Raw genomic sequence first — 26,558 nt, 5'->3', positions numbered from 1 at the left:
ACCAACTGATTTTGGGTGAACTTCATGATACATTTTGGGGTTGTTGGAATACTGCCATCACTATGATGTGTTAACTTGTAAGCTTGAAGTAGTGGCAAAATTTGAGTTCTCTATGGGAGATAGGGCATGTAAATAAGCATGGTGATATTATAACTATATTGATGCTATGACACTTACATCTGAGTTTGAATGAAAAGATTTTATTTTCAATAAAAAAACCCTCACAAATTTTATTGATCATTATGACATTACAATCAAATAGTTTACATGAAAAATAAACGGACACAATCGAATGACAATTTCAAACCATATACAAATATGTAAGATTTCCAACCATTGAGGAGCTAGACGCGAAGAACCAGTGAAAATTGGAAGTACGTGCACATTTAATTACAAAATCACAAGCTCCTCGATCGTTTAGATAAGATCTACTGAGATGCTGCATCTATTGACTCAAGAACAGAGAGAAGCATGCACAAAACTAATTAACAAACATGGTGCATATGCAAATGGATCTTGGCTTCATTAACACTAGCTATGGTTGTTACCAGACACCAGCGAGAAAGGCTTAGCATATCTCTTGACTACTGTAGCCATATATTTTCCCTGATGCTCAGCAAGAGCCAACTCTGTTTCAGTTGGCTGCCTCGAGCCGTCTCCAGAAAAGACTCCAGCACCATATGGAGACCCTCCCCTAATGGAATCCATTCTAAACATTCCAGCTCCGAAAGTGTACCCAATGGGAACATAGAGCATCCCATGATGCGCCAATTGAGTAATTGCTGTCCAGCTGCAATATAAACAAAACAAACCAATTGGATGAAAATTGTCAGCTTCACATTACATGATGAAGGAAGTTGCCCTCAAATACGCTATCATTAATTCTGCCCTTTAAAAATTTTTCTAAGTTCCTAACAGTAAAACGTGAACTGCAAAATTAGATATCTAGCATTAAGTTATGGTTTTGAATTTCAATAACATGCTTAGTTACTAATAATCAACAACAAACAGCGCAACTCATGCACACTGTATAATTGGAAAGCTAATCATATATGCCTGCATTAATTGATACTTTTCAAATTAATATATCCAAGTGACAAAACCAGTTTGTTGAGATGCTGATTTTTGTTTGGGCTAATATATGTTGCAGGTCCAGATAAGTACTCAGCAGTATAAGCGGGATTCTCCAGATAGAGTATCAGATGTTCTAAATAAAAGGTTTCCTAAGATAACTGAACAGTATCATAGGAAAGCATCATGGTTGCATTTGATAAGCAATTGCCAAAAGAAGCTTAATATTGATGAGTTGAAACACAAGTCTTGCTTGTGGGGTTCATGCAAAAACATATAAAAGGAAAGTAAACTTAAACATGTCCTTGAGAGTAAAAGATCTAGAGCATCTAAGGCTCTTGTAAAGGTACTAGAAGCCAATGACTACCCAAAAATTCCATATTTTATGTTATTGGGAAATGAAATGGACAACTTAAGATTTTTCTAATTATTCATTCAAATTGTAAATTTCCTTCCAATTTATAATATCAGACTTCACATCAACATACTGTCTTTGCCAAGAATACCAATAATTTAGCAAATTAGCACAAAACATAGTAGAGTGCAGGAGAAGAAGAAATAAAAGAGCTCACAAAATCCAGATATTGGCAGGGTATGATTGTAACACTAACGTATTTTATATTGCCCAGTCATGTTAGAAAATTATATTAGTGGCATGATCGTTCAGCTGAATCTAAGAATTAACTGTCACCTAAACTCTCAAATAAAAGTTCTTTGGCAGGAAATTTTTCATATAAGAACCTAAACAGGACCATAACTATCTATCCAACAAAAAATCAGTTAAACAAAAATGCTGTCAACATTAACGGATAATGGCGTGAAACCTAGACACTTACTGCATCATAAAAACTTCTCATATAAAAAGGTGAAAATCACACCTCAATTCCCCTTGAAATTTCGAGGTTGATAGTTACCAAAGTTTTCCAAGCAGTTCATGCATCAAATCAAGAGCTTTTTTTCCCCAAAAGTTTGTGTTTTAAGAAACTTATTTACCAAAGGAGTCTGAGTTTGAATTTTCAAACTCAAAATTGGGGATTAAAAACAAGACTTGCAAGTCGTTTGTCTAGTCACTTAGCAAAGAAACAACTAGAGACCCAGTCACTATTAAAAATAGTGACCATGTAATGCAACGCATGCCAGCATGCATGCACGACAGAAGTGCTAATCTTGACTAGTGTTGGTGATAATCCAGCATATAAGCCTCTGAAGTCACGAGTCCTAATTAATGGTATCAACAATTGCATATCTCATTGTTGGATGGACCTAAATGTGGACACTCATTAGTCAAGCAACAATATGCAACGTAGAATAAAAGAAAAAACAAGTAAATGGGTTGAGTGGCAACTGGCAAATATATATAATATATATACTCAAAGCAATATAAGACTAAACAAATGACCCAAATACCATCAAGGCCCTTTACCCAAGTTTCAGGGTGAGTAAGATTTGGAAGAAGGGGTTGTGGGGAAAAGCAGCACTCCCCAATTTCCACCATGCAGAAGCTTGCCACACTTGATGGTAACCAAATGCCAAAAGCATGATAATTAGAACCAAACCACACTATGCAACCAAGTAGTTCGCCACCTGGATGAGAGATGACTCTTAACCCTGCTGAGCAAAACATTGAAAAGCAAGCTAACCCTACTGAACTATAATGTTTTAAGCACTCATTATAGTTCATGAGATGCAGACTTCCCTTTTCGTCAAGACTCAAAAAAATGCAATTTGAAAGCAGAAATGGAATTCCTTGCCAACTTAAAGAACAACAAATATGCTCCCAAATGCAAAAACTAAAACACTAGATATACAGTGTGGTAGATTGTTGCACAAGCACAAATATGGAAGAGAGTTTCATGACCCAAGGTAGTTCCAAAAGATATTCTCATCTATACAATGTTTGGTAGATCACTTCAAATTTAATTTTAAAGACTAAATTGATTTATTTTTGTAAATGCTTACAAACAAGGTAAGAGACAAGGAGAGTGCAGAATGAAATTGAGTTATGTCAACCAGGGTTGGTTGTGTTTTACAACAGCAACCATATTTGATTAGCGACTAACCAGTGAGATTCTGTCAACCTTTAGGAAAAAAGCTCAGAAATCAAATAGTTTCTATTCCGACACAAACAAATTACTTCATGATCCCTTTCAAATAATCATGGCCAGGGTATTGGAGAAGCAATTTCAACTTAAAGATTAATCCACTCAAGCAGAAACAAATCTAAAGTTTTATTTTTATTTTTATTTTTATTTTTAATTAGATATATAAGATTCATGTCTAATATGCTATTTCTACCAGATTCCTAAGCATAACCTATTTCTCTTGCACCACAGTCAACATCTACTTAAAGAACTAGGATGACAGAAACGTAGTGCCAACACTCATTTACACTTTCTTCATAATACCTCAATATACTGTGAATGCATTGGGCATGGAGATTAGGCAATTATTTTCCAATCCTTAATAAATCTTGATTCATCAACAAAGAAAATTAAATTGATTATTTACATCCCATTATACCAAAAGAAACCAAACACAGCACAAAATACTAAACACAATACATCTAACAAAATAACCAATAAAATCAAATTCCCACACTTACGCTGTTGTCTCTTGCCCGCCCCCCTGCGTGCCAGTGCTCACAAAGAACCCAGCAGGCACTCCTGCTAGCTTTTGTTCCATCCACAATTCATCTGTGGAGTCAAAAAACGCTTTCATCTGAGATGACATAGAACCAAATCTGGTTGGGAACCCAAACAAGAACCCATCAGCATTGACTAGCTCATCAACTGACACCACAGGAATCTCATCTCCCTTAGGGGGTGCCTTCATTTGCTCCAAAACCTCCACTGGTAGTGTCTCTGGGACCCTGAACAAAACTGCTTCGACACCATCAATGGAATCGACACCCTTCTTCATTCTTCTTGCCAAGAACTCCACATGGCCATACATCGAGTAAAAAATTATGAAGATTTTAAGCTTCTTAAGTGCTAGTGTGGTGCTATTCTGGATTGTGGTGGAGTGGGTTTGGGTTGCGCTTTCGCTTTGGTTTTGGTTTTGGGTAATAATTGGAGAGTTTCTTTCTGGAAGGGGAGGATCTTGATCAGATACTCCTACGGGCAACTTTGTCTTGCTTGGTACACATCCACCACCCTTACCCATACCAGAATTCAATATGGGTATTAGCTTGCTGCTACAATATGACTCTGCTTCAAAGCTATATGAATCTTGAGCAAGAATTGTTGGCTTCTTCTGGTTCCACTTGAAATTTTGAACTATATAGTGACCAAAGAATGGTTGCACAGTTGATAAGAATGTTGAATTCACAACAGAAACAACAAAAAATGATGACAGCTAGTACATGAAAATGGAAGTCAAGAATTTGGCCATATGGGTACCTGATGAGTTCTTGAGGCTGTTGACTTTTCTCTCCCTTCTTCTTTGCTGTTCCTGCTGGCACTTGGTCCATAAAGTACAGTTCTTTGAAAAACGACGGCGTTTCCTTCCCGTTCACTCGCTTTAATAATGGCCGTTTAAAGTCGTTAGTCAACTGCACGAATCTTTCACATCCAACAGATCATGAGAAAATAAATGATATTTCTATCTTTACCTGCCAAGTAATCTTTGGAAAAACCACAAGAAACATGGAAATAACTTTCTTGATAACCAAAATATATAAATGATCCATCTGAAAGTAAATTTCTTGCTGTTTCAGCAATCAATTTTATTTTGGAGTATGAACTGTGAAGAGCTAAAAATTATACATAGATCTTTTAAATTTTAGTTTCCTCAAGCAATTGCTTCAGAAAGCAGCTGAGTTGTTTTAATTTTCTCTGCTAACATACACTGGGAGTAGACTAGAGTTCAAGAATAATCAATACAATGAATTTTTTTTTTTTATTGTCAGATAGTGTGTCCCAACTGTTAGCCAACTAGACTAATAATTCCTGAGCTCTTGCAATAACCTGAAAACTACGGGAGTCAGATAGCAAGCTGTAAAATTCCAGTCAAACAGTATACTTAGCCCCAAGCTCAAACCTTATATCTCTCTCAAGCCCACCTCATTGTAACCATTAGATCAAGGAATCATTGGTCAACACAATGAAATTCAAGGGCTTTGAGCCGGCAAAATGGCATTTCTAACCCGAAGATAGTGAGAGCACAAGAATGTTAATAAAAGGTTGGTGAACTTGATTTGAATAGAGCAACCTGATAATCTACATTGGATCATTCCAGCAATATACATATGAATGCTTAACATCAGAATACAAGTTCACAAAGAAAGAACACCATGAGTGAAAATAGGAAGCCACATCCTAATATATTCTTTTCATTATCACATTCATGGAAATTAGTGTCATGTCATACTGTGGTTGCCTTGCCTTTAGGGCCTATGCATTTCCACTGTGAACCTGAAGGAAGAACACCATGAGTGAAAGTGAGCTCTAAATTACCAAAAAAATTACTTTCTAGACAATGGGAAGGCAACATATACAAATATTAATAACAAGTTTTTGCGTTCAACATCTATGACAATCATAAGGGACAAGTTTGAATCTCAAGTGTCAATATGGCACAATGAAATAAAGCATTTATGCTCAATATTAAGTATATGGTGTTTAAGAAAGATACTAGCAAATACCTTTTCTTGCAAGTCGATTTACCTTTTTGTTATTGAGTTGCCAGCAGCTTGTAACATATATACTTAGAGAAACGATTGCAGTTCTTAACTATCAAACGATATATATGCATCACCCTTGTAATTTGCAGACTGGCGTTCCATGAATTCTCGAATCAAGAAAAACTCTATGAATGTTGTCCCCATGAAAATTGATTTCCTAATCTTGCAACCAGGTGTCGAGGTTCAACCTCAAAGACACCGCTTGATGGATAGGCGTGGGCTTCAAAGGCATATGGACTGTCAGAATCCATAAGCACAGTCAGCAAAGCACTTGGTGTCATCTTGAGATGTCATGATTTAGGAAATAACAACAGTGCATGGTAGAATGAGTGCATTTAAAAATACATTGATAATTTTTTTTAATAACTCCACCTTTGCGCTTAGCCGGTCCCAAGCCCGGATAAAGAAAGAGGGTTGCGGTAAGTGACAACCAGCGTAAAAATTTCGTCACACCCTATGATATGGATTCAAATGATATAAACGTTGGGGCGTCCTCTACTAACAACGAGCTACATCGGAGCCCGGGTGTAGTGAGAAATGTGCAAGGGTGTAGGGCGTTCACCGAAAGCGACACGCCATGCCGGCTTCCGGGTATGGTGTTAAGTGAGCAAGGGTTCCCACATCATGGACGGGTGCGGGTAAAGAAATTAGTCCATATGACAGATAGTAGAATAAATAGTGGAACAGAACACAAGATAGACATAGAAAACAATAGAAGATATCATAGAAGGAGACCAATTAGGAAGGAGCAGGATAGGAGGAGGATCAGGGTTGGTACTTGGAATGTTGAATCACTTACAGGAAAATTAATAGAGCTTGTGGATACCTTGAAAAGGAGAAGGGTGAATATTGCTTACATTCAGGAGACTAAATGGGTAGGAGAGAAAAGTAAGGAAGTGGGTAATTCAGGGTACAAACTGTGGTTTACCGTAAAGGAGAGAAACAAGAACGGAGTGGATAGACAGGACATTGAAAGACGCAGTAATAGCTGTGAAAAGAGTAGGAGATAGAATTATACTAGTAAAGTTAGTACTAGAAGGAGAAATAATAAATATAGTTAGTGCTTATGCCCCACAAATAGGACTAGACAGTGAGAGTAAACAAAGGTTTTGGGAAGATATGGATGATTTAATGCAAAGCATACCGAATGAAGAGAATGTTTTCATTAGTGGAGATTTAAATGGGCATGTAGGAAGTGATAGACAAGGTTATGAGAATGTTCATGGAGGTTTTGGTTTTGGCAGTCGAAATGAGGAGGGAAAAAACATCCTGGATTTTGCTATGGCATACGACCTAATACTAGCAAATACCTACTTTATAAAAAGAGAGTCACATTTAGTAACTTTCAAAAGTGGGCAACATAGAAGCCAAATCGACTTCCTCTTAACTAGGAAGACAAATAGAGCTCTATGCAAGGATTGCAAGGTCATCCCAGGAGAGGCTTTAACAAGTCAACATCGGTTGGTGGTCTTGGATGTCAAGTTTAGGAACAATTCAAGTAAGGGCAGAAGAAATAGTGTAGCTCGAACAAAGTGGTGGGAGTTCAAAGGAGTAAAGCAAGGGAAGTTCAAAAATGAGCTTTTCGAGTCCGAAGTATGGAAGCTGGATATGGAGGCTAATGATATGTGGATACAGATGGCATCAAAGATTAGACAAGTAGCTAGAAAAGTACTTGGAGAGTCTAAAGGACAGGGACCACCCTCAAAAGAGAGATGGTGGTGGAATGAGGAAGTACAAAAGGCAGTGAAGAGAAAAAGGGAATGGTATAAGAAATTACCTAAATGTGATAATAATGAGGCATATAAACAGTATAAGATAGTAAAGAAAGAGGCAAAAAAGGCAATTAGTCAAGCAAGAGCACAGGCCTTTGAAAAGTTATATGAGAAACTTAGAACTAAAGAAGGGGAGAAAGATATTTATAGATTAACAAGGAGGAGAGAAAGGAAATGTCAAGATCTCAATCAAGTTAGGTGCATTAAGGATAAAGAAGGAAAAATGTTGGTGAAAGATGAGGACATTAAAGAAAGATGGAGAAATTATTTTAACGATCTCTTTAATAATAGTCAAAATGGTCATAGCGTGAATATAGATTATAGAACAATAGAAAAGAATATGAATTATACTAGAAGAATTAGATCTTTAGAAGTAAAGGAAGCACTTAAGAGAATGAAAGTGGGTAAAGCCTGTGGACCCGATGAAATACCAATTGAAGTGTGGAAGTATTTGGGAGATATGGGAGTGGCATGGTTAACTAAATTATTTAATAAGATTCTAAACTCAAAGAAAATGTCTGATGAATGGAGGAAGAGTATTTTAATACCTATTTTTAAAAATAAGGGAGACATACAGAGTTGCTCAAACTATAGGGGAAATAAACTCATGAGCCATACTATGAAGTTGTGGGAGAGAGTTGTGGAGCATCGACTACGTCATGATACTTCTATCTCTCTTAATCAATTTGGTTTCATGCCCGGTCGTTCAACTATGGAAGCGATCTTTCTCATTAGAAGCTTAATAGAGAAATATAGAGATGTGAAGAAAGATCTACACATGGTTTTTATTGATTTGGAGAAGGCTTATGATAGTGTTCTAAGAGAGGTCTTATGAAATGTGTTAGAACAAAAGAGGGTATCTATTAGGTACATACAAGTATTGAAAGATATGTATGAAGGAGCAACTACTATTGTGCCCACAGTGGGAGGGGACACAAGAGATTTTCCGATCTCAATTGGATTACACCAAGGATCAGCCATAAGCCCTTACCTTTTTACATTAGTTTTAGATGAACTGATGAAACATATACAAGAGAGTATTCCTTGGTGCATGATATTTGCGGATGATATTGTTCTGATAGATGAGACACGAGAAGGAGTCAATAGAAAGCTAGAACTTTGGAGAAGTACTCTAGAGTCAAAGGATTTTAAGTTAAGTAGAACAAAGACAGAATACATGCATTGCAAGTTCAGTGAAGGCCAAACTGGTGATAGGGAAGGAGTTAGTTTGAATGGAGTGATACTACCCCAAAGTAATCACTTTAAATATCTAGGCTCAGTCCTTCAAGTAGATGGGGGATGTGAGGAGGATGTTAGTCATAGAATTAAAGCCGGATGGTTGAAGTGGAGAAGTGCCACAGGAGTTTTATGTGATCGTAAGATTCCCAATAAATTTAAAGGAAAATTTTACCGTACAGCCATACGACCGGCTATGTTATATGGTAGTGAGTGTTGGGCACTGAAAGAGTCGTATGCATCTAAAATAAGAGTTGCATAGATGAGAATGTTAAGGTGGATGAGTGGCCATACTATACTAGATAAAGTCCGTAATGAGAGTATTAGAGAAAAGGTAGGAGTGGAAGATAAGTTGAGAGAAGGGAGATTGAGGTGGTTTGGTCATGTAAAGCGTAGACATATAGAGACTCCAGTTAGACAAGTAGAGCACATTAGGTTAGAGGTTAGAGGATAGAAAGAAAAAAAGAGGTAGACCTAAATTGACTTGGAGTAGAGTAGTACAACATGACCTAGAATTATTACACATTTCTGAGGATTTAACCCAAAATCGTTCAGAGTGGAGAAAACGAATCCAGATAGCCGACCCAAATTTTTGGGATAAAGGCTTAGTTGAGTTGAGTTGAGTTGAGTTGAGTTGAGTTGATAATTTTTTTTAATATATGTAGCCGCATAATTAAACCACATTCTGTGTCTTAGTTGTTAAAATGTATCAACATATGCATATGTGTATATTTAAACTAATAATAATCATGCAACCAGAAGAACGTGGGTATCCAAATGATAAAAATTGAAAGGAAGGTGGGACAGCAATACTTTTGGCGAGGATCAAGGTTCTAGTAAAATACACCTCCCCCCACCCCAAATGCCAAATTGCAGCAGAAAGTCAATATTATTAAGTTAAAACTCGAGCTTTACAATTATGGAAATGATTTCAATATTATTAAGTTAAAATTCAATGTGTATATTTTTGGCATTACTGACTACAATTATTTATAGAATGCAGAAATTGCTTTGGTGTTACGGAGTTGCCATTCAATATAGTTAAGTTAAAACTCTCTGTGTATTTTTGGCACTGCTGAGTACAATTATTGATAGAATGCAGAAATTGCTTTGGTACTACAGAGTTGCCTTTTTTTATTTGCATTGTTGTTTTTCTTGTATTTTTCCTTTTCTTGGCTTCCTCTGTCCTGCTTTATGTGCTGTCAATAATTAGGAACTATAGAGTAATGTTATTGATAGAAATATGGATAAATTCCCCTGTCCTGCTTTATGTACAGCTGCACTTTTGTTAATAGCTTGGAGATAGTGTTTTCACTTATTTTAATGTTATACAGTTGACTCCCTGGTTAGCTTGAATCTTATGGTCTATAAATGTTGTTCCATCTCCATGTCTATTGCAGAATTCCAATGCACTCAACAGTAGAGTAGGAGCTTTGCAAATATAGGTAGCATGATGTGAACCGTGAAATCACAAGTCTGAGTTACTTGAGCAAAATATTTCATGAAGTAATTAATTATCTGTAATTAGCAATACATACAGGATTTTTCTTTAGTCACTTTGATCTTTTGAGTTTATTAGGGTTTTCCTCTCTCTCTCTATATGCATATATATATATATATATATATATATATATATATATTAATTTAAACCAATAAATCATGCATTTTTGTATAACTTAATATATTTTACACATAATTACCGGCAAGGCTATAAAATACACACAAATTAAATGAGTAGGGAACTAACTTTACAATGTTTATATATGCTTGAGATATTAAATTTCATTCTTTATTTTTATCTCCTAACTGCTGAATATACAACTTAATCTGCAGCTATCTGCACCAGCATACAAGTCTTCAGCTCTTAAGCTTACTCTATTTATTATATTGCTAATTGGACGTGTAACAAGCCATATGGCTCAAGGAGGTTACCCTCCCAGCAGCAGCAGATCTACCTAGAGAAAGAAAATCACAAATTCGTAAAGAAAGGAAGGAAGAAAGAAAGTTTATTTAATTGATGAAGTTTCCTTATCAAATGTTTTGATGGCTTACTGGTTGAGTGCTTAGGAGAAGTAGCATTGAAATATGCTTGGAAGAAGTCCTTGTTCTCTTTGAGCAACTCTTTCCACACTGCAGGCACCAGGAAGCAAAAAGTTGTCAAGCCCAAGAAGAAGAAGAAGTAGAAGAAGAAGCAGAAAAAGAAGAAGAAGAAAGCAAATTAACCTGTAAGAGTGACAACTGGGTGAATACTAGCATGCTTTGCAAGTGCCTTGATGCAGTCATCTCTGCTCATTTGAAAGAGCAGGCACCTCTCTATCAGATGTTGAACCTATAAAAAACATATGATTTATCACAAGACTTTCATATTAACAAATGAAATAATTTGCTTAGTTTTCTCCTACTTTCATGGAATATAATAATAATAGTAAATAACAAGAAGCCAGTACAATGTACAAACAAAAGCAAAGATTCTGCAGTATCTAAGCTTTTGTTAGATAGTATAATCATTTTACCATTCTAATATAGTCTTGTGGTTGGCAATGCAAACAAGGGAGTTGATGCTCATTGCACATTGTGTGTGACCTTGCGTGTGTGTGTGTGTGTGAGAGAGAGAGAGAGAGAGAGAGAGAGGGGTAATGCAAAAAGTGAAGGTTGCTAGATATTTTAGCGTAAGATATTTAGGGGTTGGCTATAAAAATTGCAAATAGTATGGAAGAAGAGAGTGGCTGTTATCCAGATATCCAAGTGAAGGGCCAAAAGTGAATGAGAAATCTAAAGCAAGGGCTCACCTCATCCTCTAGTGATAAGAACCCAGTTTTTATTTTTATATATAAAGATTTTTTGAGATGGGTAATGATGATGGTGACCCCTTTAGCCATTTATTCCACCATGAAATTACTAATCAGATTGGTTTTTTAAGAGTAAAATATAAAGCCAAACCACATTCTATCAACTAAAAAAAATAATAATTCATCTCATTTTGTATGGTTGGATTCGTGTTTAATAATTTCAAAGATCTTCATGCGTGTGTAAATGTAAGATATTATTCTATTTTTAACATCAAGAGCATTGAATAATTGCATAAAAGGCTAAATTATTATTTATTTTTTGGGTATTGTTATTATTTATTACTTAATCTCTATATTTTGATAATTATATTATTATATTCATGGGATTTCATTCCATCAATTAAATAATCACTACGTCCATATTTTGATAGATTTAGTCATTAACAATGAGTAAAACCATGAAATTACCCTCTTTTACATTCCCACTCAAACACTCTCTATGGTCTCTGTATATGCCTCTTACCCGTTCCCTCCCTCAAAAAATAAATAAATAAAAAATGATACTCTTCAACCCAACACCCCTTCTCCCCCATAGAGAAATAGCAGAGAGAGAGAGAGAGATGGGAAATAGCAAAGTGAGGATTTTTACTAAATTCAATATATCATGAACCAAATTATAAGATATATAGTATAATATATTTATTAAATATGTGGATTCACATTTTTATATTTTAAATCTATTATGAATCTAATTCAGATAAAAATTTCTCTAAAAGAAAGAGAAATAGAAAAGAGACAATGCAACAAGAGAGAGAGGTAAAGGTATCATTGAAATAATAAAAAAAATCTCATTTTAACTTCCTTGATTGGTGGAATATGATAAAAATAAATGGAGACTATGCATTCTGACTGAACCAAACCTCAGAAATACAATAATATAATTATCAAAATACAGAAAAAAATAAATACTAATATTTAAAAATTAAGTATTAATTTTTTCAAATAAAAAAATTAATTAATTTTGACCGAGTTTTCACATATTTAAACGATTTAAAAGAGTTGACAAAAATTTAGTATCTTTCAATAAATTTAAATTATAAATAAAAAAACAATTTATAAAATTTTTTTATTTTTAATTTTAAAAAATCAATATATATATATATATATATATATTTTTTTTTTTTGAGAGAATCAATATTACTTGAACTTGATGTTATTATTTTGCTTAATGAAATATAAAACTTTGGGGTGTTAGCTCGGTTACTACATCTGTGGCCCATTCCAAAAAGAAGCTTGAAGTTCTAATGGGCGTTGAAGACCCAATGGAATTCTTCAATGGGAGAATCAAGAATTGGGCTATGATTTTTCTGGTTCATAAAGAAAACCCAATAGCCCAAAAGTAAAATGGTTGAGAATAGAGGGAAAAGAGAACGGAAAAAAGGCAGAAGAGAACAGAGAACCCTACTCAGAAGGTAGAAAAGCCGTTGGCCAATTTGCGCTATCTATTTTCTCCTCCTTTACCAACTTCTCATTACCAATTGCTTGTGAGTGTTTTTTTTTTATGAATTTTTTTCCTAGCTCTCTAAATTCTATGATTTGCTCTTCGATTACATGCTGTACTTTGTAGTTTCTATGTACTCCTTGGGTTGGTATTAGTATAATCTTCAATTTCTTGAACAACCACCAGTTTTCATGATGTTGTAATTTTGAATTGGATTAGTTTTGATGGATATTGGGTGTGGTGTTCCGGGCTTCCATTGAACTTTTTCTGCTTATTGACTCTTTTCTTTGCCTTTGCTTTACCAGCTACAGCTTGGGTGGGTTTGTTTTCTTGTTTTGTTAGTATTGATGCTTGCTGATGGATATAGGGTGTGGTGTTTTGGGCATCCATTGAGCCTTTTCTGCTTATTGACTGTTTTCTTTGCCTATGCTTTACCAGCAACAGGTTTGGTGGGTTTGTTTTCATGTTTTGTTAGTATTGGTGCTGCTTATAATCTTTGTTTGGGCTTTAGAAAAATGCATACTTGGGTTATGTGAGTTTGTTCATTGACAGTTGTAGTACCACGATAGCTCACATAAAGCTTGGCCCTTAACATAACATAATGGAGAATGTGAATTCGTATAGATTATTTGCATTGGAATTCTGATTGATTTGAGCCAAGTTATTCATTGGTGAAGAATGGAACCATGAATATTACTTTTGAATTTAACATCATGGAATGTGTGTGATGCATTAGTGAAAACCCGAAACCCAAACCCAAAGCGAAGGACCTAGAGAATTCAAATAAAAGGGTTGATAGGGACAGCAATGCATTAACTTTATTACACTGTAGTCTCTTAGATGTTCGCTTTATGTTGGATTTTGCCTGTACCATCCATCTGTTTTATGTGATTGTTTTATATTGCTTCTTTCCTAGAGAAACTCTCTTTGACACTTATAGGGGTGAAGTTTTATTGTTTATTTATCATGTTTTACTTTCACTATCTTTAATTATATCTACTTACATTGAATGCTATACAAATATGGATGTCATGGGCTTGCTCAAAAGTCCTCCAATATCACAGTAAAGAGTAAACAGTACTTTATAAATATCTTATGTTGTTTATTGGATAAAAGCATCAGATGTTTGTGATAGGGTTCACTAGTTACCATGCTAATCCTCATATACATTCTATTCATGACAGATTGTGCTTCTACCAACCCCTACATCAGCAGGTTCCACATTTAAAGATGTTGCTTACTGATTCAACGAAAAAGTTATCATTTACACGGTGCATAAGAGATGGAGATTTGGTTATCGTCTATGAGAAGCATGATACAATGAAGGCAATTAGAGTATGTGAGACTTCAGTGCTCCAGAACCGTTTTGGTGTATTTAAACATTCAGACTGGATTGGAAAGCCTTTTGGGTCCAAAGTGTTTAGCAACAAGGGTGGATTTGTCTATTTGTTAGCTGCAACTCCTGCACTATGGACTCTAGTTTTAAACCACCGGACTCAGATCCTCTATATTGCTGATATTTCCTTTGTGATTATGTACTTGGAGATAGTTCCTGGTTGTTTGGTACTAGAGTCTGGCACTGGTAGTGGATCTTTAACGACCTCACTTGCAAGGGCTGTGGCTCCTACAGGACATGTTTATACGTTTGATTTCCATGAACAAAGAGCTGCCTCAGCAAGGTAAGAAATTGATTTTCCCTTGTTTAGTATATATTGTTTGATTTTTGAATTGTGTTGAATTTTCATTATATATATAATGAAAAATCTAAATTCTGTTTCAAATCTAGGGTTCAAAAATAAGTTGGTGAATCTTGTAATTTGTTAGGGTTTGAGAACCCTAATAGAAAAGAATAGAAGAGTAGAGAGAGAGAGAGAGAGAGATAGGGGTGTGCAAACGGTCGGTTCGGTTCGGAACCGAACCGAACCGATAAAACCGAAAATCGAAAATCAAGAATTTTAAAAATTGAACCAAATCGATCACTAATCGAACCGAACCGATAAAACCGAAAATCGAAAATCAAGAATTTTAAAAACTGAACTAAATCGATCACTAAGAGGGAACCGAACTGAACCAAACCGATAATATTGGTTTGGTTTTAAACCGATCAAACTGAATTTTGTAAGATTTCATTTTTTCAACATTAAATCTCAATAACAAAAATATAAAAAAAACTTAAAAATTAGAACTCAAAAATTTTGGGATTTCCTATATATATATAATTTCGGTTCGGTTTTTTTTTTTTTAATGAAAATAACCGAACCGATTAACCGAAATTATCAAAATTTATAAATTGAACCAAACCGATTGAACCAAATTGACTCGGTTCGGTTCGATTTTTCAGTTTAGACCGAAATTTGCTCACCACTAGAGAGAGAGAGAGAGAGAGAGAGAGAGAGAGAATAGAGAGAAGTTATTTTATTTCTTATAAATTCTGGAATGAATACAAGAAAGATATAGCTGAGGTATTTATACAACAACTATCTCATAATTGCCTCAGCTGTCTTATCTTGCCAACTATAGAACAACTGGCTCTCTAACAAACTCACTTGCTAACTACAGAACAGCTGGCTCCCTAACAAACTCATCCACATTTCCGTCCAATTCCTAACTTCCCCATCTTCTAGAATATCTAATCATAGTCTCTTCTTATATTTCTTTCTATAGTACGTAATAATACCCCCTCCTTTAGTACTTTCTTGTCCCCAAGAAAGTGAGACTTTAGGAAATTGCCCCTCAATAAAACTTCTATCTTCCGAAGTGGCATCCTCTGTTGACAGATTAAGCCATTTAATAAGTCCTTGTTCCACTCTCTAGTCTCCTCTTTCAATTATTCTAGTCTGCAACACCTGCTCAGGTACAACTTTAATATGGTCATCTTGCATAATAGGTAAATCAGTAGCATCCATTACACCATCCCCAACCTTCTTCTTAAGCATGGATACATAGAAAACAAGGTGAATAGTAGTTATTGGAGGCAGGTCTGATTGATAAGCAACTTTTCCAAACTTAGCAAGAACTCTGAATGGTCCTTAAAACTTAGCAGAAAGTTTAAGGGTTTGTCTAACAGATACTAAAGTCTGCCTATAAGGTTGAAGTTTCAAATACACCCAATCCCCAACAGCAAATTCCCTCTCAGTTCTCCTCTTGTCGGCCTGCTGCTTCATCCTATGCTGGGCCGTTTGTAAATTCTCCTTTAAGAGATTATTAAGATGTTGTCTTTCCTGTAACAATCTCCCTACAACCCCAACACTAATGAATAAATAGTAAAATTCTCATGAAACAGAGGTGGAGCATACCTATACAGTGCTTCAAATGGAGTCATTTGAATAGCACTTTGATAAGAGGAATTATACCATCATTCTGCCATAGGTAACCTAGAGCTCCAAGTAGTTAGCCTCAAATGAACCATGCACCTCAAATAATTATCCACACATTGATTAGCTCTTTCAGTCTGTCCATCAGACTGAGAGTGATAGGCAGAACTAAAATTAAGTTTAATTTCCATATTTCGAAACAATTCTTGCCAAAATAAGCTGGTAAACACTTTATCTTTGTCAGAAACAATAACTTGAAGAGCTCTATGCAACTTAAAAATGTGATCAATGAAAAGTTTGGCTATAGAAACATCAGAAAATGGATGTGCTAGTGAAATAAAATGGCCAAATTTGTTAAATATGCAAACAACTACCAAAATAGTGTCTTTCCCTTTTGACTTAGGCAACTCAACTCAACTCAACTCAACTAAGCCTTTGTCCCAAAAATTTGGGGTCGGCTATATGGATTCGCTTTTTCCACTCTGAACGATTTTGGGTTAAATCCTCAGAAATGTGTAATGCTTCTAAGTCATGCTGTACTACTCTCCTCCAAGTCAATTTAGGTCTACCCCTTTTTTTCTTTCTATCCTCTAGCCTAATGTGCTCTACTTGTCTAACTGGAGCCTCCGTATGTCTACGCTTCACATGACCAAACCACCTCAATCTCCCTTCTCTCAACTTATCTTCAATTGGCACCACTCCTACCTTTTCTCTAATACTTTCATTACGGACTTTATCTAGTCTAGTATGGCCACTCATCCACCTTAACATTCTCATCTCTGCAACTCTTATCTTAGATGAGTAGGACTCTTTCAAAGGCCCAACACTCACTACCATATAGCATAGCCGGTCGTATGGCTGTACGGTAAAATTTTCCTTTTAATTTATTGGAAATCTTACGATCACATAAAACTCCCGTGGCACGTCTCCACTTCAACCATCCGGCTTTAATCCTATGACTAACATCCTCCTCACATCCCCCATCTACTTGAAGGATCGAGCCTAGATATTTAAAGTGATTACTTTGGGACAGTGCCACTCCATTCAAACTAACTCCTTCCCTATCACGATTTGGCCTTCACCGAATTTGCAATGCATGTATTCTTTCTTCGTTCTACTTAACTTAAAACCCTTTGACTCTAGAGTAATTATCCAAATTTCTAGCTTCCTTTTTACTCCTTCTCGTGTATCATATATCTGAAAAATATCATCCTAAAACATCATGCACCAAGGAATACTCTCTTGTATATGTTTCGTCAGTTCATCTAAAACTAATGTAAAAAGGTAAGGGCTTATGGCTGATCCTTGGTGTAATCCAATTGAGATCGGAAAATCTCTTGTGTTCCCTCCCACTGTGCGCACAATAGTAGTTGCTCCTTCATACATATCTTTCAATACTTGTATATACCTAATAGATACCCTCTTTTGTTCTAACGCATTCCATAAGACCTCTCTTGGAACACTATCATAAGCCTTCTCCAAATCAATAAAAACCATGTGTAGATCTTTCTTCCCATCTCTATATTTCTCCATCAAGCTTCTAATGAGAAAGATCGCTTCCATAGTTGAACGACCAGGCATGAAACCAAATTGATTGAGAGAGATAGAAGTATCATGACGTAGTCGATGCTCCACAACTCTCTCCCACAACTTCATAGTATGGCTCATGAGTTTAATTCCCCTATAGTTTGAGCAACTCTGTATCGATGCTCCACAACTCTCTCCCACAACTTCATAGTATGGCTCATGAGTTTAATTCCCCTATAGTTTGAGCAACTCTGTATGTCTCCCTTATTTTTAAAAATAGGTACTAAAATACTCTTCCTCCATTCATCAGGCATTTTCTTTGAGTTTAGAATCTTATTAAATAATTTAGTTAACCATGCCACTCCCATATCTCCCAAATACTTCCACACTTCAATTGGTATTTCATCGGGTCCACAGGCTTTACCTACTTTCATTCTCTTAAGTGCTTCCTTTACTTCTAAAGATCTAATCCTTCTAGTATAATTTACATTCTTTTCTATTGTTCTATAATCTATATTCACGCAATTTCCATTTTGACTATTATTAAAGAGATCATTAAAATAATTTCTCCATCTTTCTTTAATGTCCTCATCTTTCACCAACACTTTTCCTTCTTTATCCTTAATGAACCTAACTTGATTGAGATCTTGACATTTCCTTTCTCTACTCCTTGCTAATCTATAAATATCTTTCTCCCCTTCTTTAGTTCCAAGTTTCTCATATAACTTTTCAAAGGCCTGTGCTCTTGCTTGGCTAACTGCCTTTTTTGCCTCTTTCTTTGCTATCTTGTACTGTTCATATGCCTCATTATTATCACATTTAGGTAATTTCTTATACCATTCCCTTTTTCTCTTCACTGCCTTTTTTACTTCCTCATTCCACCACCATCTCTCTTTTGAGGGTGGTCCATGTCCTTTAGACTCCCCAAGTACTTTTCTAGCTACTTCTCTAATCTTTGATGCCATCTGTATCCACATATCATTGGCCTCCATATCTAGCTTCCATACTTCGGACTTAAGAAGCTCATTTTTGAACTTCACTTGCTTTACTCCTTTGAACTCCCACCACTTTGTTCGAGCTAAACTATTTCTTCTGACCTTACTTGAATTGTTCCTAAACTTAACATCCAAGACCACCAACCTATGTTGACTTGTTAAAGCTTCTCCTGGAATGACCTTGCAATCCTTGCATAGAGCTCTATTTGTCTTCCTGGTTAAGAGGAAGTCGATTTGGCTTCTATGTTGCCCACTTTTGAAAGTCACTAAATGTGACTCTCTTTTTATAAAGTAGGTATTTGCTAGTATTAGGTCGTATGCCATAGCAAAATCCATGATGCTTTTTCCCTCCTCATTTCGACTGCCAAAACCAAAACCTCCATGAACATTCTCATAACCTTGCCTATCACTTCCTACATGTCCATTTAAATCTCCACCAATGAAAACATTCTCTTCATTCGGTATGCTTTGCATTAAATCATCCATATCTTTCCAAAACCTTTGTTTACTCTCACTGTCTAGTCCTATTTGTGGGGCATAAGCAATAACTATATTTATTGTTTCTCCGTCTAGTACTAGCTTTACTAGTATAATTCTATCTCCTACTCTTTTCCACGCCTACTCTGCGTCTTTCAATGTCCTGTCTATGATTATACCCACTCCGTTCTTGTTTCTCTCCTTTCCGGTAAACCACAATTTGTACCCTGAATTACCCACTTCCTTACTTTTCTCTCCTACCCATTTAGTCTCCTGAATGCAAGCAATATTCACCCTTCTCCTTTCCAAGGTATCCACAAGCTCCATTAATTTTCCTGTAAGTGATCCAACATTCCAAGTACCAACCCTGATCCTCCTCCTATCCTGCTCCTTCCTAATTGGTCTCCTTCTATGATATCTTCTATTATTTTCTATGTCTATCTTGTGTTCTGTTCCACTATTTGTTCTATTATCTGTCTTATGGACCAACTTCTTTACCCACACCCGTCCATGATGTGGGAACCCTTGCTCACTTAACACCACACCCGGGCGCCGGCATGGCGCGTCGCTTTCGGTGAACGCCCTACACCCTTGCATATTTATCACTACACCCGGGCTCCGATGTAGCGCGTCGTTAGTAGAGGACGCCCCAACGTTTATATCATTTGAATCCATATCATAGGGTGTGACGAAATTTTTACGCTGGTTGTCACCTACCGCAACCCTCCTCCTTTATCCGGGCTTGGGACCGGCTAAGCGCAAACTACAAAGGTTTGACTTAGGCAACCTTTCAATAAAATATATACACCTGCTGCCAAGCTTGAGTTGCAATTGGTAGAGGTTGTAATAACCCTGGATAAGCACAATGCTCTTGCTTACATCTAGCACAAGTATTACACTTACGAACCCACTGCATGACATCATTAAGCATAGCAGGCCAAAAGAAAATTTTCTTTAATTTCAAATAAGTAGCATGAACACCTGAATGGCCTCCCACTGCTGAACTATGATAAGATTCCAACAATACCTTTCTCCAATTGGTAGTAATCCCCACATACATTCTTTCTTTGTAATACAAAATACCATTTTTCACTTGATACACAAAAACTGCATCCTTATCCAACAACAATTGCTTGATTAAGTCAGAAGCTTTCCCATCATTTTAATAACTAGCAATTAACTTTTGCATCCGAACAGGAACCACCACTGAATACATAGCATAAGAATGACAACCCACATCAACACACCTTTTGGATAAAGCATCTACCACGTTATTTTCAATGCCTTTTCTATCTAAAATTTTGTAATCCAGACCTAGCAACTTTGAAATACCCTTCTGCTACAAATTGTTATGTAATCTTTGCTCCAAAAGATACTTAATGCTTTCGTGATTAGTCTTAATAAAGAACTGCCCTTGCTCCAGATAATGTCTCCATTTGCTGACTGCAAAAGTAATAGCCAATAATTCTTTTTCATATATTGACATAGCGTGACTCCTAGGACCAAATGCCTTAGAAATATAAGCAATTGGATGCCCTTGCTGCTGTAAAACTGTACCCATTCCCCAATTGCTTGCATTAATTTCCACAATAAATGGCTTAGAAAAATCAGGTAGAGCAAGGACTGGTGCTTCAAACATCATTCTCTTCAAGGTATCAAATTCTGTGTGGGCTGCCTTATTCCAATAAAAAGAATCTTTCTTCAGTAATTCAGTAAGAGGCCTGCAGATTATGCCATAGTGCTTAACAAATTTCCTATAATACCCTGTGAGGCCTAAAATACTTCTGAGTTCTTTAACAGAAGAAGGCAAAGGCCAATCAACTATGGCAGCCACCTTCTTAGGATCTATAGATACTCCTGCCGCTGAAATTATATACCCCAAATATTCAATCTCAGCTTGCCCCAAAAAAAAACATTTAGACTGCTTTGCAAATAATTGTTGGGCCTGCAATACTTTAAAAACTTCCTCCAAGTGCAGCAAATGAGACTCCATATCCTTGCTAAACACCAAATTGTCATCAAAAAATACTAACACAAACTTCCTCAAAAATAGTTGGAAGATGTGATTCATTAAGGCTTGAAATGTTGCAGGAGCATTAGTGAGTCCAAAAGGCATCACATTGAATTCAAAATGCCCATGGTGTGTTCAAAAGGCTGTTTTAGGAATATCTTTAGGCAACATTGTAATTTGGTGATATTCAGCCCTCAAATCTATCTTAGAAAAGATTTTAGCCCATTCAGTTTATCCAATAGATCTTCAATAATAGGGATTGGAAACTTATCTTTTATTGTTTGATCATTCAACCTTCTATAATCAATGCAAAACCTCCATATGCTATCTTTCTTTTTCACTAAAAGAACTAGAGAGGAATATGGGCTAGTGCTAGGTTGAATTATTGAAGATTCTAACATATTAGTTGCAAGTTTTTCTATTTTAGCCTTCTGATAATGAGGATACCTGTAGGGTCTAATATTGATGGGTTGAGCATTTGATTGTAAGAGAATAGCATAATTATGACTCCTAAATGAAGGCAACCCCTTAGGTTTTGCAAAAACACCCTTATACTTACAAATTAAATCCTACAACCTCTCATTTGGAACAGAAACAGCAGTTGTAGTAGCCAAAGAATCTATTGACAGGTTGGAATTCATAACACAGAATAAAGGAGTTTGAAAAATCCACTGCTCAACAAATTATCAGAATGCCACAATCTAGATTGCAAATTTTCCTCTCCAATTCGCTGCAATTGAATGCGTTGGCCATCTTTTGCAATCGTAATTTGAGATGCGGCAAAATCAAAAAGAACTGGATTATGATCTTTTAACCAATCAACCCCCAAAATCATGTCAAATCCACATAAATCTAATATTCTGAAGTCAAACATAAAGTCATTATGCTGCATTTTCCATTTAAATTGTTGACATAGATGGTTACAACCTAATTTTCTTCCATCAGCAACGGTAACTGCTTTAAATGGAATCTGCACTAAGTCTAATTTCAGTTCCTGTGCCATCCTCTTGTCCATAAAACTAGTGGTATTACCACTATCAATGAGGATCACCAATTGCCTATTTTTGTGAATCCCTAACATTCTTATAGTGTCAGCCCCATGACTACCCTCTAAAGCATGAACAGATAAGGTGGAACTAGCATCTTCCAATTCTTCTATATTAGCCTCCGCATCATGCCACCACTCATCCAATTCCTCATCTTTCCCATCCATACACAAAGCATTCAATGTCTTTGGCTTGCATTGATGGCCAGGAAAACACTTTTCACCACATCTAAAACATGGTTTAGGTAAATTTCTTATTGGTTGAGTCTGATTGGTATTAGGTTTTGAGGCTACTATGGAAGTATTAGTAGCTGTAGCAGTACTACCTACTGATTGTTGCTTGGTAACAGGGGATTGAGTTTATTTTGAGAATCAGAATTTGGTAATCTAGGAGGGTATTGATAGGTTTGATAAGGTCTGCAATACTGGAAAGAAGAATTGGAATAAGTTGTGGGACTATTAGTTATGGCTTTGAATTTGAAAGAATTAGTTGTAGATCTAGGTTTCTTGGTGTTTTCTAACAATTGTTCTTGCAATCTAGCTATTTCAATAGCTTAGGAAAGAGTGAAAGGTTTCATCACCTTTACCATTAATCTGATTTCATCTTTTAGACCTCCTATAAATGCTGACAAAATGTAAGATTCCCCCTATTAGATAATAGCCTCTCCATCCTTATTCTTAAAGCCTCAAACTTGTCTTGATACTCCCCCACAGTCCCTTGTTGTCTCAGTTTCATAAATTCCTCCACTATATCTTCTAATCCATCCTCCCAAACCTACTACAAATTTCCTTCTCAAATTCCTACCAAGAATGTTTCTCTCCTTTTTCCCAATTGGGAAAACAAGCATCAGCCCTATCAAGCAAGAAAAGACTTGCTAATTGCACTCTCTGATCATGAAGGACCCTATACACCTCAAAATGCTTCACACATTTTCTCAACCAAGCCCTTGGTTCTTTACCTTCAAAAGTAACTAACTCAATTTTTTGGCAATAGTGGAGACATACCTCCCATGTTAGAAATATGTAATAATCCCCTATTATTTGCAGGAATTGACTGGATTATAAGGACTGAATGTATCATTGGAACTGGCTGCACTACAGGTTTAGATTGCGTTCCCCTGTTTTCGACTCTGCTTCCACCCTTATTCGAACTGTTGTTGCCCTTATTCCTTTCCACCACATGAGTGATCATCATTTGTCACAAGTCCTCCAAAATGGCATTATTTGTTAAAGAAGTCTTGTTTAATTCCTCCTTCATCTCCTTCTTGAAATCATTTAGTTCCTTAGCATTCCTCTAAGTTGCTTTCTGCAAATTCCTCTTTTTTTCATCCAATTCTGCAATCCGTACCATCTCTGGGCCAAGCACAACAAATCTAGTCATGGTTGCGACCCTTAAGGAAGAATTACTCACTGGTTTCTTGGATGCAAAGCTCTGATACCAATGCTAGGGTTTGAGAACCCTAACAAAAAAGAATAGAAGAGTAGAGAGAGAGAGAGAGAGAGAGAGAGAGAGAGAGAGGGAGAGAAAAGAAAATAGAGTGAAGTTATTGTATTTCTTGTAAATGCTGGAATGAATACAAGAAAAATATAACTGAGGTATTTGTATAACAACTATCTCATAATTACCTCAGCTGTCTCATTTTGCCAACTATAGAACAGCTGGCTCTCTAACAAACTCACTTGCCAACTACAGAACAGTTGGCTCCCTAACAAACTCATCTACATTTTCCTCCAATTCCTAACTTCCCCATCTTTTAGAATAACTAATCATATTCTCTTCTTATATTTCTTTCTATAGTATGTAACATAATTGTAATTTAAGATCAAGCTTATCAAGAGTTTACCTTGTCTATAAAAAGCGGTACCGGATTTGTTATCTAAAATGTGAGAGGGCTATCCCATCTTCTCTACTAATGAAAGAATCATTTCATACAACAACAACAACTATACCTGAACCTCAAACTAGTTGGAGTCAGCTATATTAATTCTTTTTTGTCATTTAGCTTTGTTTAAAGCCAATTCTGTATTAATATTAAAAAATTGTAAATCATTTCATACTAATTTCCTCTATGTCATCTTAGGTTTCTCCTTTTCCTTTTCACTCTTTCCACCACTAACTTATCATACTCCTGTATTAAACATTCAATACTCTATGTTGGACGTCAATAAACTATCTTAATTGACTCTCTCATTTAATCTCCAATTTGTGCTACATAAACTATCTTACAGATATGATCATTTCTAATCTTACCCATTATCGTGTTACCGAACATCCATCTTAAAATTTGCATATCTAGCATACCCATCTTGTGTATTTATTGTAATTTAAATGCCTAGTATTCACTCTCATATAACATAGTTGGCCTTAGACACGAGCCCAGTCCATTTGAAATCGAAACCAGAATTGGTCAATGGTTCTTAGGACCGAATCAAACCGAACCTTGGTAGTATAGGGCTAGTCCCAGTTTGGGGGTTCCCTGAACTTTGAGCCGGACTAGACCAAAACTTCTAGTTTGGCCCTTAATAGTTGTCCCTTACTAGTCTCATTTTCCAATACTAATTTCAAGGAGATGATCTTATTATCAATTTTCTTCACTTTAACTAGCTTATCTTTGAGTCTTAGTTCAACTATGATTTTTCCCTCATTTCTATTCCTGTTTCATGCATTCAATTAATTTACTCAGATGAGCCTTTTCTATTTTTATTGGGAAACTGGACAAAGGACAAGGGCAAACTAAGAGGGAGACATAGTATTTGTTTGGTACTATAGCTAGTTGCAATGAGATTAGACCAAATTCACTTTAAATGAAGCTAATCTTCAGACCAAATTAAGTTTTTCTTCTTCTTTTTGTCCTTTTATCATTGAGACTGCGGGGTTGTTCTTGGGGAAAGAAGATTCTACTATTCATACCAGGTTTCATTAATTTATGCAATCCCCTTTACCTTTTTTTTTTTTTTTAATATGTAAATAGGGAAGATTTTGAGAGGACAGGAGTAAGCAGCTTAGTCACAGTTGGAGTTAGAGACATTCAGGGTGAGGGATTTCCAGATGAATATACTGGGTTGGCTGATTCTGTATTTCTGGATCTACCCCAACCATGGCTGGCCATTCCTTCAGCTGGGAAAATGTTGAAACGTGATGGGATTTTGTGCTCTTTCTCCCCATGCATTGAGCAAGTGCAAAGTTCTTGTGCAGCTCTTAGATCAAGTTTTACGGGTAAGTTGTAGTACTATTAGTGAGTCCTCTCATTTTTTAAATCTAGTAATGTGTTTACAGGATACCCCGTGTGGCCTATATAGTGTTTTTGACTCGTCCTTTTTCTCTTCTAGTGTGTAATTCAAGAAATAGATTTTTCTAAGTACAGATTTTCTAGTGATCAGCTGTTTTATTCCCCATTCAGTAACCTGTTATGGATGCTAATACATGTATCTTGTGCTGGCATATAGACATAAGGACATTTGAGGTGCTCCTTCGGACATACGAAGTTCATGAAGGAAAAATGGATTGTGGCCAGGGCGATGAAAGTGTTTCTTTTGGGTCTCCTCCTTACAAAAGAAGGCAGCGTTCAAACGAAGAAAGTAAAATGCAGGAAAATACCAGTTCACCTGTAATCTTGGCTAGGCCATGTGGTGAATCTAGAGGTCACACTGGCTATTTGACATTTGCTAGACTCAAATCCCTATGATGAAGAAATGTAGTCAATCATCCATCCACTTTGTAGGTTAGAAGAGTTCTGTGCTCATATTTGGTTCAGTCTATGCCCCATTGTGAATTCCTTTTAATCACCTTGAAGCTTGGAAAGTTTTGAAAGAAAATTTTGGCCTGTGGTATTTGATCTAGATTTTTCATTTCTTTATTTGATGTTAATTAAGGAGCAACTCATTATAAAAAAATAATAATAATAATAACAATAATAAAAAAGAAGATATCTAATGGCTGCTATTCACTCTCATTGTGATAGAGAAACCAAGGGATTTTATGAATGATGGCATATAACTAGTCTTGTTTTGGAAACATTTCGGAGTTCAAATAGAGTCCACAGAAGACTTTTCTCCCAAATGCTTGGATAATGCTGGTAAACTCCTTTTTTAAATTAAGGGAATAATGCAGATTTTCATGTAATTCACAAAATTCCGGT

At 36.1% G+C, this 26,558-nt stretch overlaps 3 protein-coding genes across 6 annotated transcripts; 1 reads left to right on the top strand and 2 right to left on the bottom strand.

Annotated features, from left to right (window-relative positions):
• Positions 1-184: 184 nt before the first annotated feature.
• LOC110667913 (probable NAD(P)H dehydrogenase (quinone) FQR1-like 1) lies at positions 185-4,616 on the bottom strand. Its single transcript, XM_021828911.2, has 3 exons — positions 4,470-4,616; positions 3,674-4,346; positions 185-790 (listed from the first exon to the last, which is right to left on the bottom strand). Exons 2-3 carry the CDS (start codon positions 4,231-4,233, stop codon positions 532-534), a joined length of 819 nt encoding a protein of 272 aa, XP_021684603.1. The 5' UTR covers positions 4,234-4,346; positions 4,470-4,616; the 3' UTR covers positions 185-531.
• Positions 4,617-10,456: 5,840 nt separating this feature from the next.
• On the bottom strand, positions 10,457-11,429 carry LOC110667891 (uncharacterized). The gene is made up of 4 exons (XM_021828855.2): positions 11,274-11,429; positions 10,984-11,089; positions 10,813-10,890; positions 10,457-10,715 (listed from the first exon to the last, which is right to left on the bottom strand). The coding sequence occupies exons 1-4, from the start codon at positions 11,331-11,333 to the stop codon at positions 10,651-10,653; spliced, it is 309 nt and encodes a 102-aa protein (XP_021684547.1). The 5' UTR covers positions 11,334-11,429; the 3' UTR covers positions 10,457-10,650.
• Positions 11,430-12,851: 1,422 nt separating this feature from the next.
• Positions 12,852-26,259, top strand: LOC110667896 (uncharacterized). 4 transcript variants are annotated; one of them, XM_058136273.1, is made up of 5 exons: positions 12,945-13,093; positions 13,356-13,494; positions 14,235-14,729; positions 25,392-25,636; positions 25,867-26,259. In XM_058136273.1, exons 3-5 carry the CDS (start codon positions 14,281-14,283, stop codon positions 26,103-26,105), a joined length of 933 nt encoding a protein of 310 aa, XP_057992256.1. In that variant the 5' UTR covers positions 12,945-13,093; positions 13,356-13,494; positions 14,235-14,280; the 3' UTR covers positions 26,106-26,259. The 4 variants fall into 4 exon arrangements, with proteins under 4 accessions (XP_057992254.1, XP_057992255.1, XP_057992256.1 ...); XM_058136274.1 differs by having other exon boundaries at positions 13,356-13,499; XM_058136271.1 differs by lacking the exon at positions 13,356-13,494 and having other exon boundaries at positions 12,852-13,021.
• Positions 26,260-26,558: the final 299 nt, after the last annotated feature.

The sequence above is a fragment of the Hevea brasiliensis genome, chromosome 15, assembly GCF_030052815.1.
Source record: "Hevea brasiliensis isolate MT/VB/25A 57/8 chromosome 15, ASM3005281v1, whole genome shotgun sequence".
NCBI classification, from domain to species: Eukaryota; Viridiplantae; Streptophyta; class Magnoliopsida; order Malpighiales; family Euphorbiaceae; genus Hevea; species Hevea brasiliensis.
This window is presented reverse-complemented; position numbering and strand designations above follow the sequence as displayed.

Coding starts and splice junctions, on each gene's coding strand:
- LOC110667913 (XM_021828911.2), bottom strand. CDS start 4,233: ATGGGTAAGGGTGGTGGATGTGTACCAAGCAAGACAAAGTTGCCCGTA. Junction 791..3,673: donor GGCGGGCAAGAGACAACAGC/GTAAGTGTGGGA, acceptor TTTATATTGCAG/CTGGACAGCAATTACTCAAT.
- LOC110667891 (XM_021828855.2), bottom strand. CDS start 11,333: ATGTGCAATGAGCATCAACTCCCTTGTTTGCATTGCCAACCACAAGAC. Junction 10,891..10,983: donor CCCAGTTGTCACTCTTACAG/GTTAATTTGCTT, acceptor TGGTGCCTGCAG/TGTGGAAAGAGTTGCTCAAA. Junction 10,716..10,812: donor TTCTCCTAAGCACTCAACCA/GTAAGCCATCAA, acceptor TTCTTTCTCTAG/GTAGATCTGCTGCTGCTGGG.
- LOC110667896 (XM_058136271.1), top strand. CDS start 12,954: ATGGTTGAGAATAGAGGGAAAAGAGAACGGAAAAAAGGCAGAAGAGAA. Junction 13,022..14,234: donor CAGAGAACCCTACTCAGAAG/GTAGAAAAGCCG, acceptor TATTCATGACAG/ATTGTGCTTCTACCAACCCC. Junction 25,637..25,866: donor TCTTAGATCAAGTTTTACGG/GTAAGTTGTAGT, acceptor GCTGGCATATAG/ACATAAGGACATTTGAGGTG.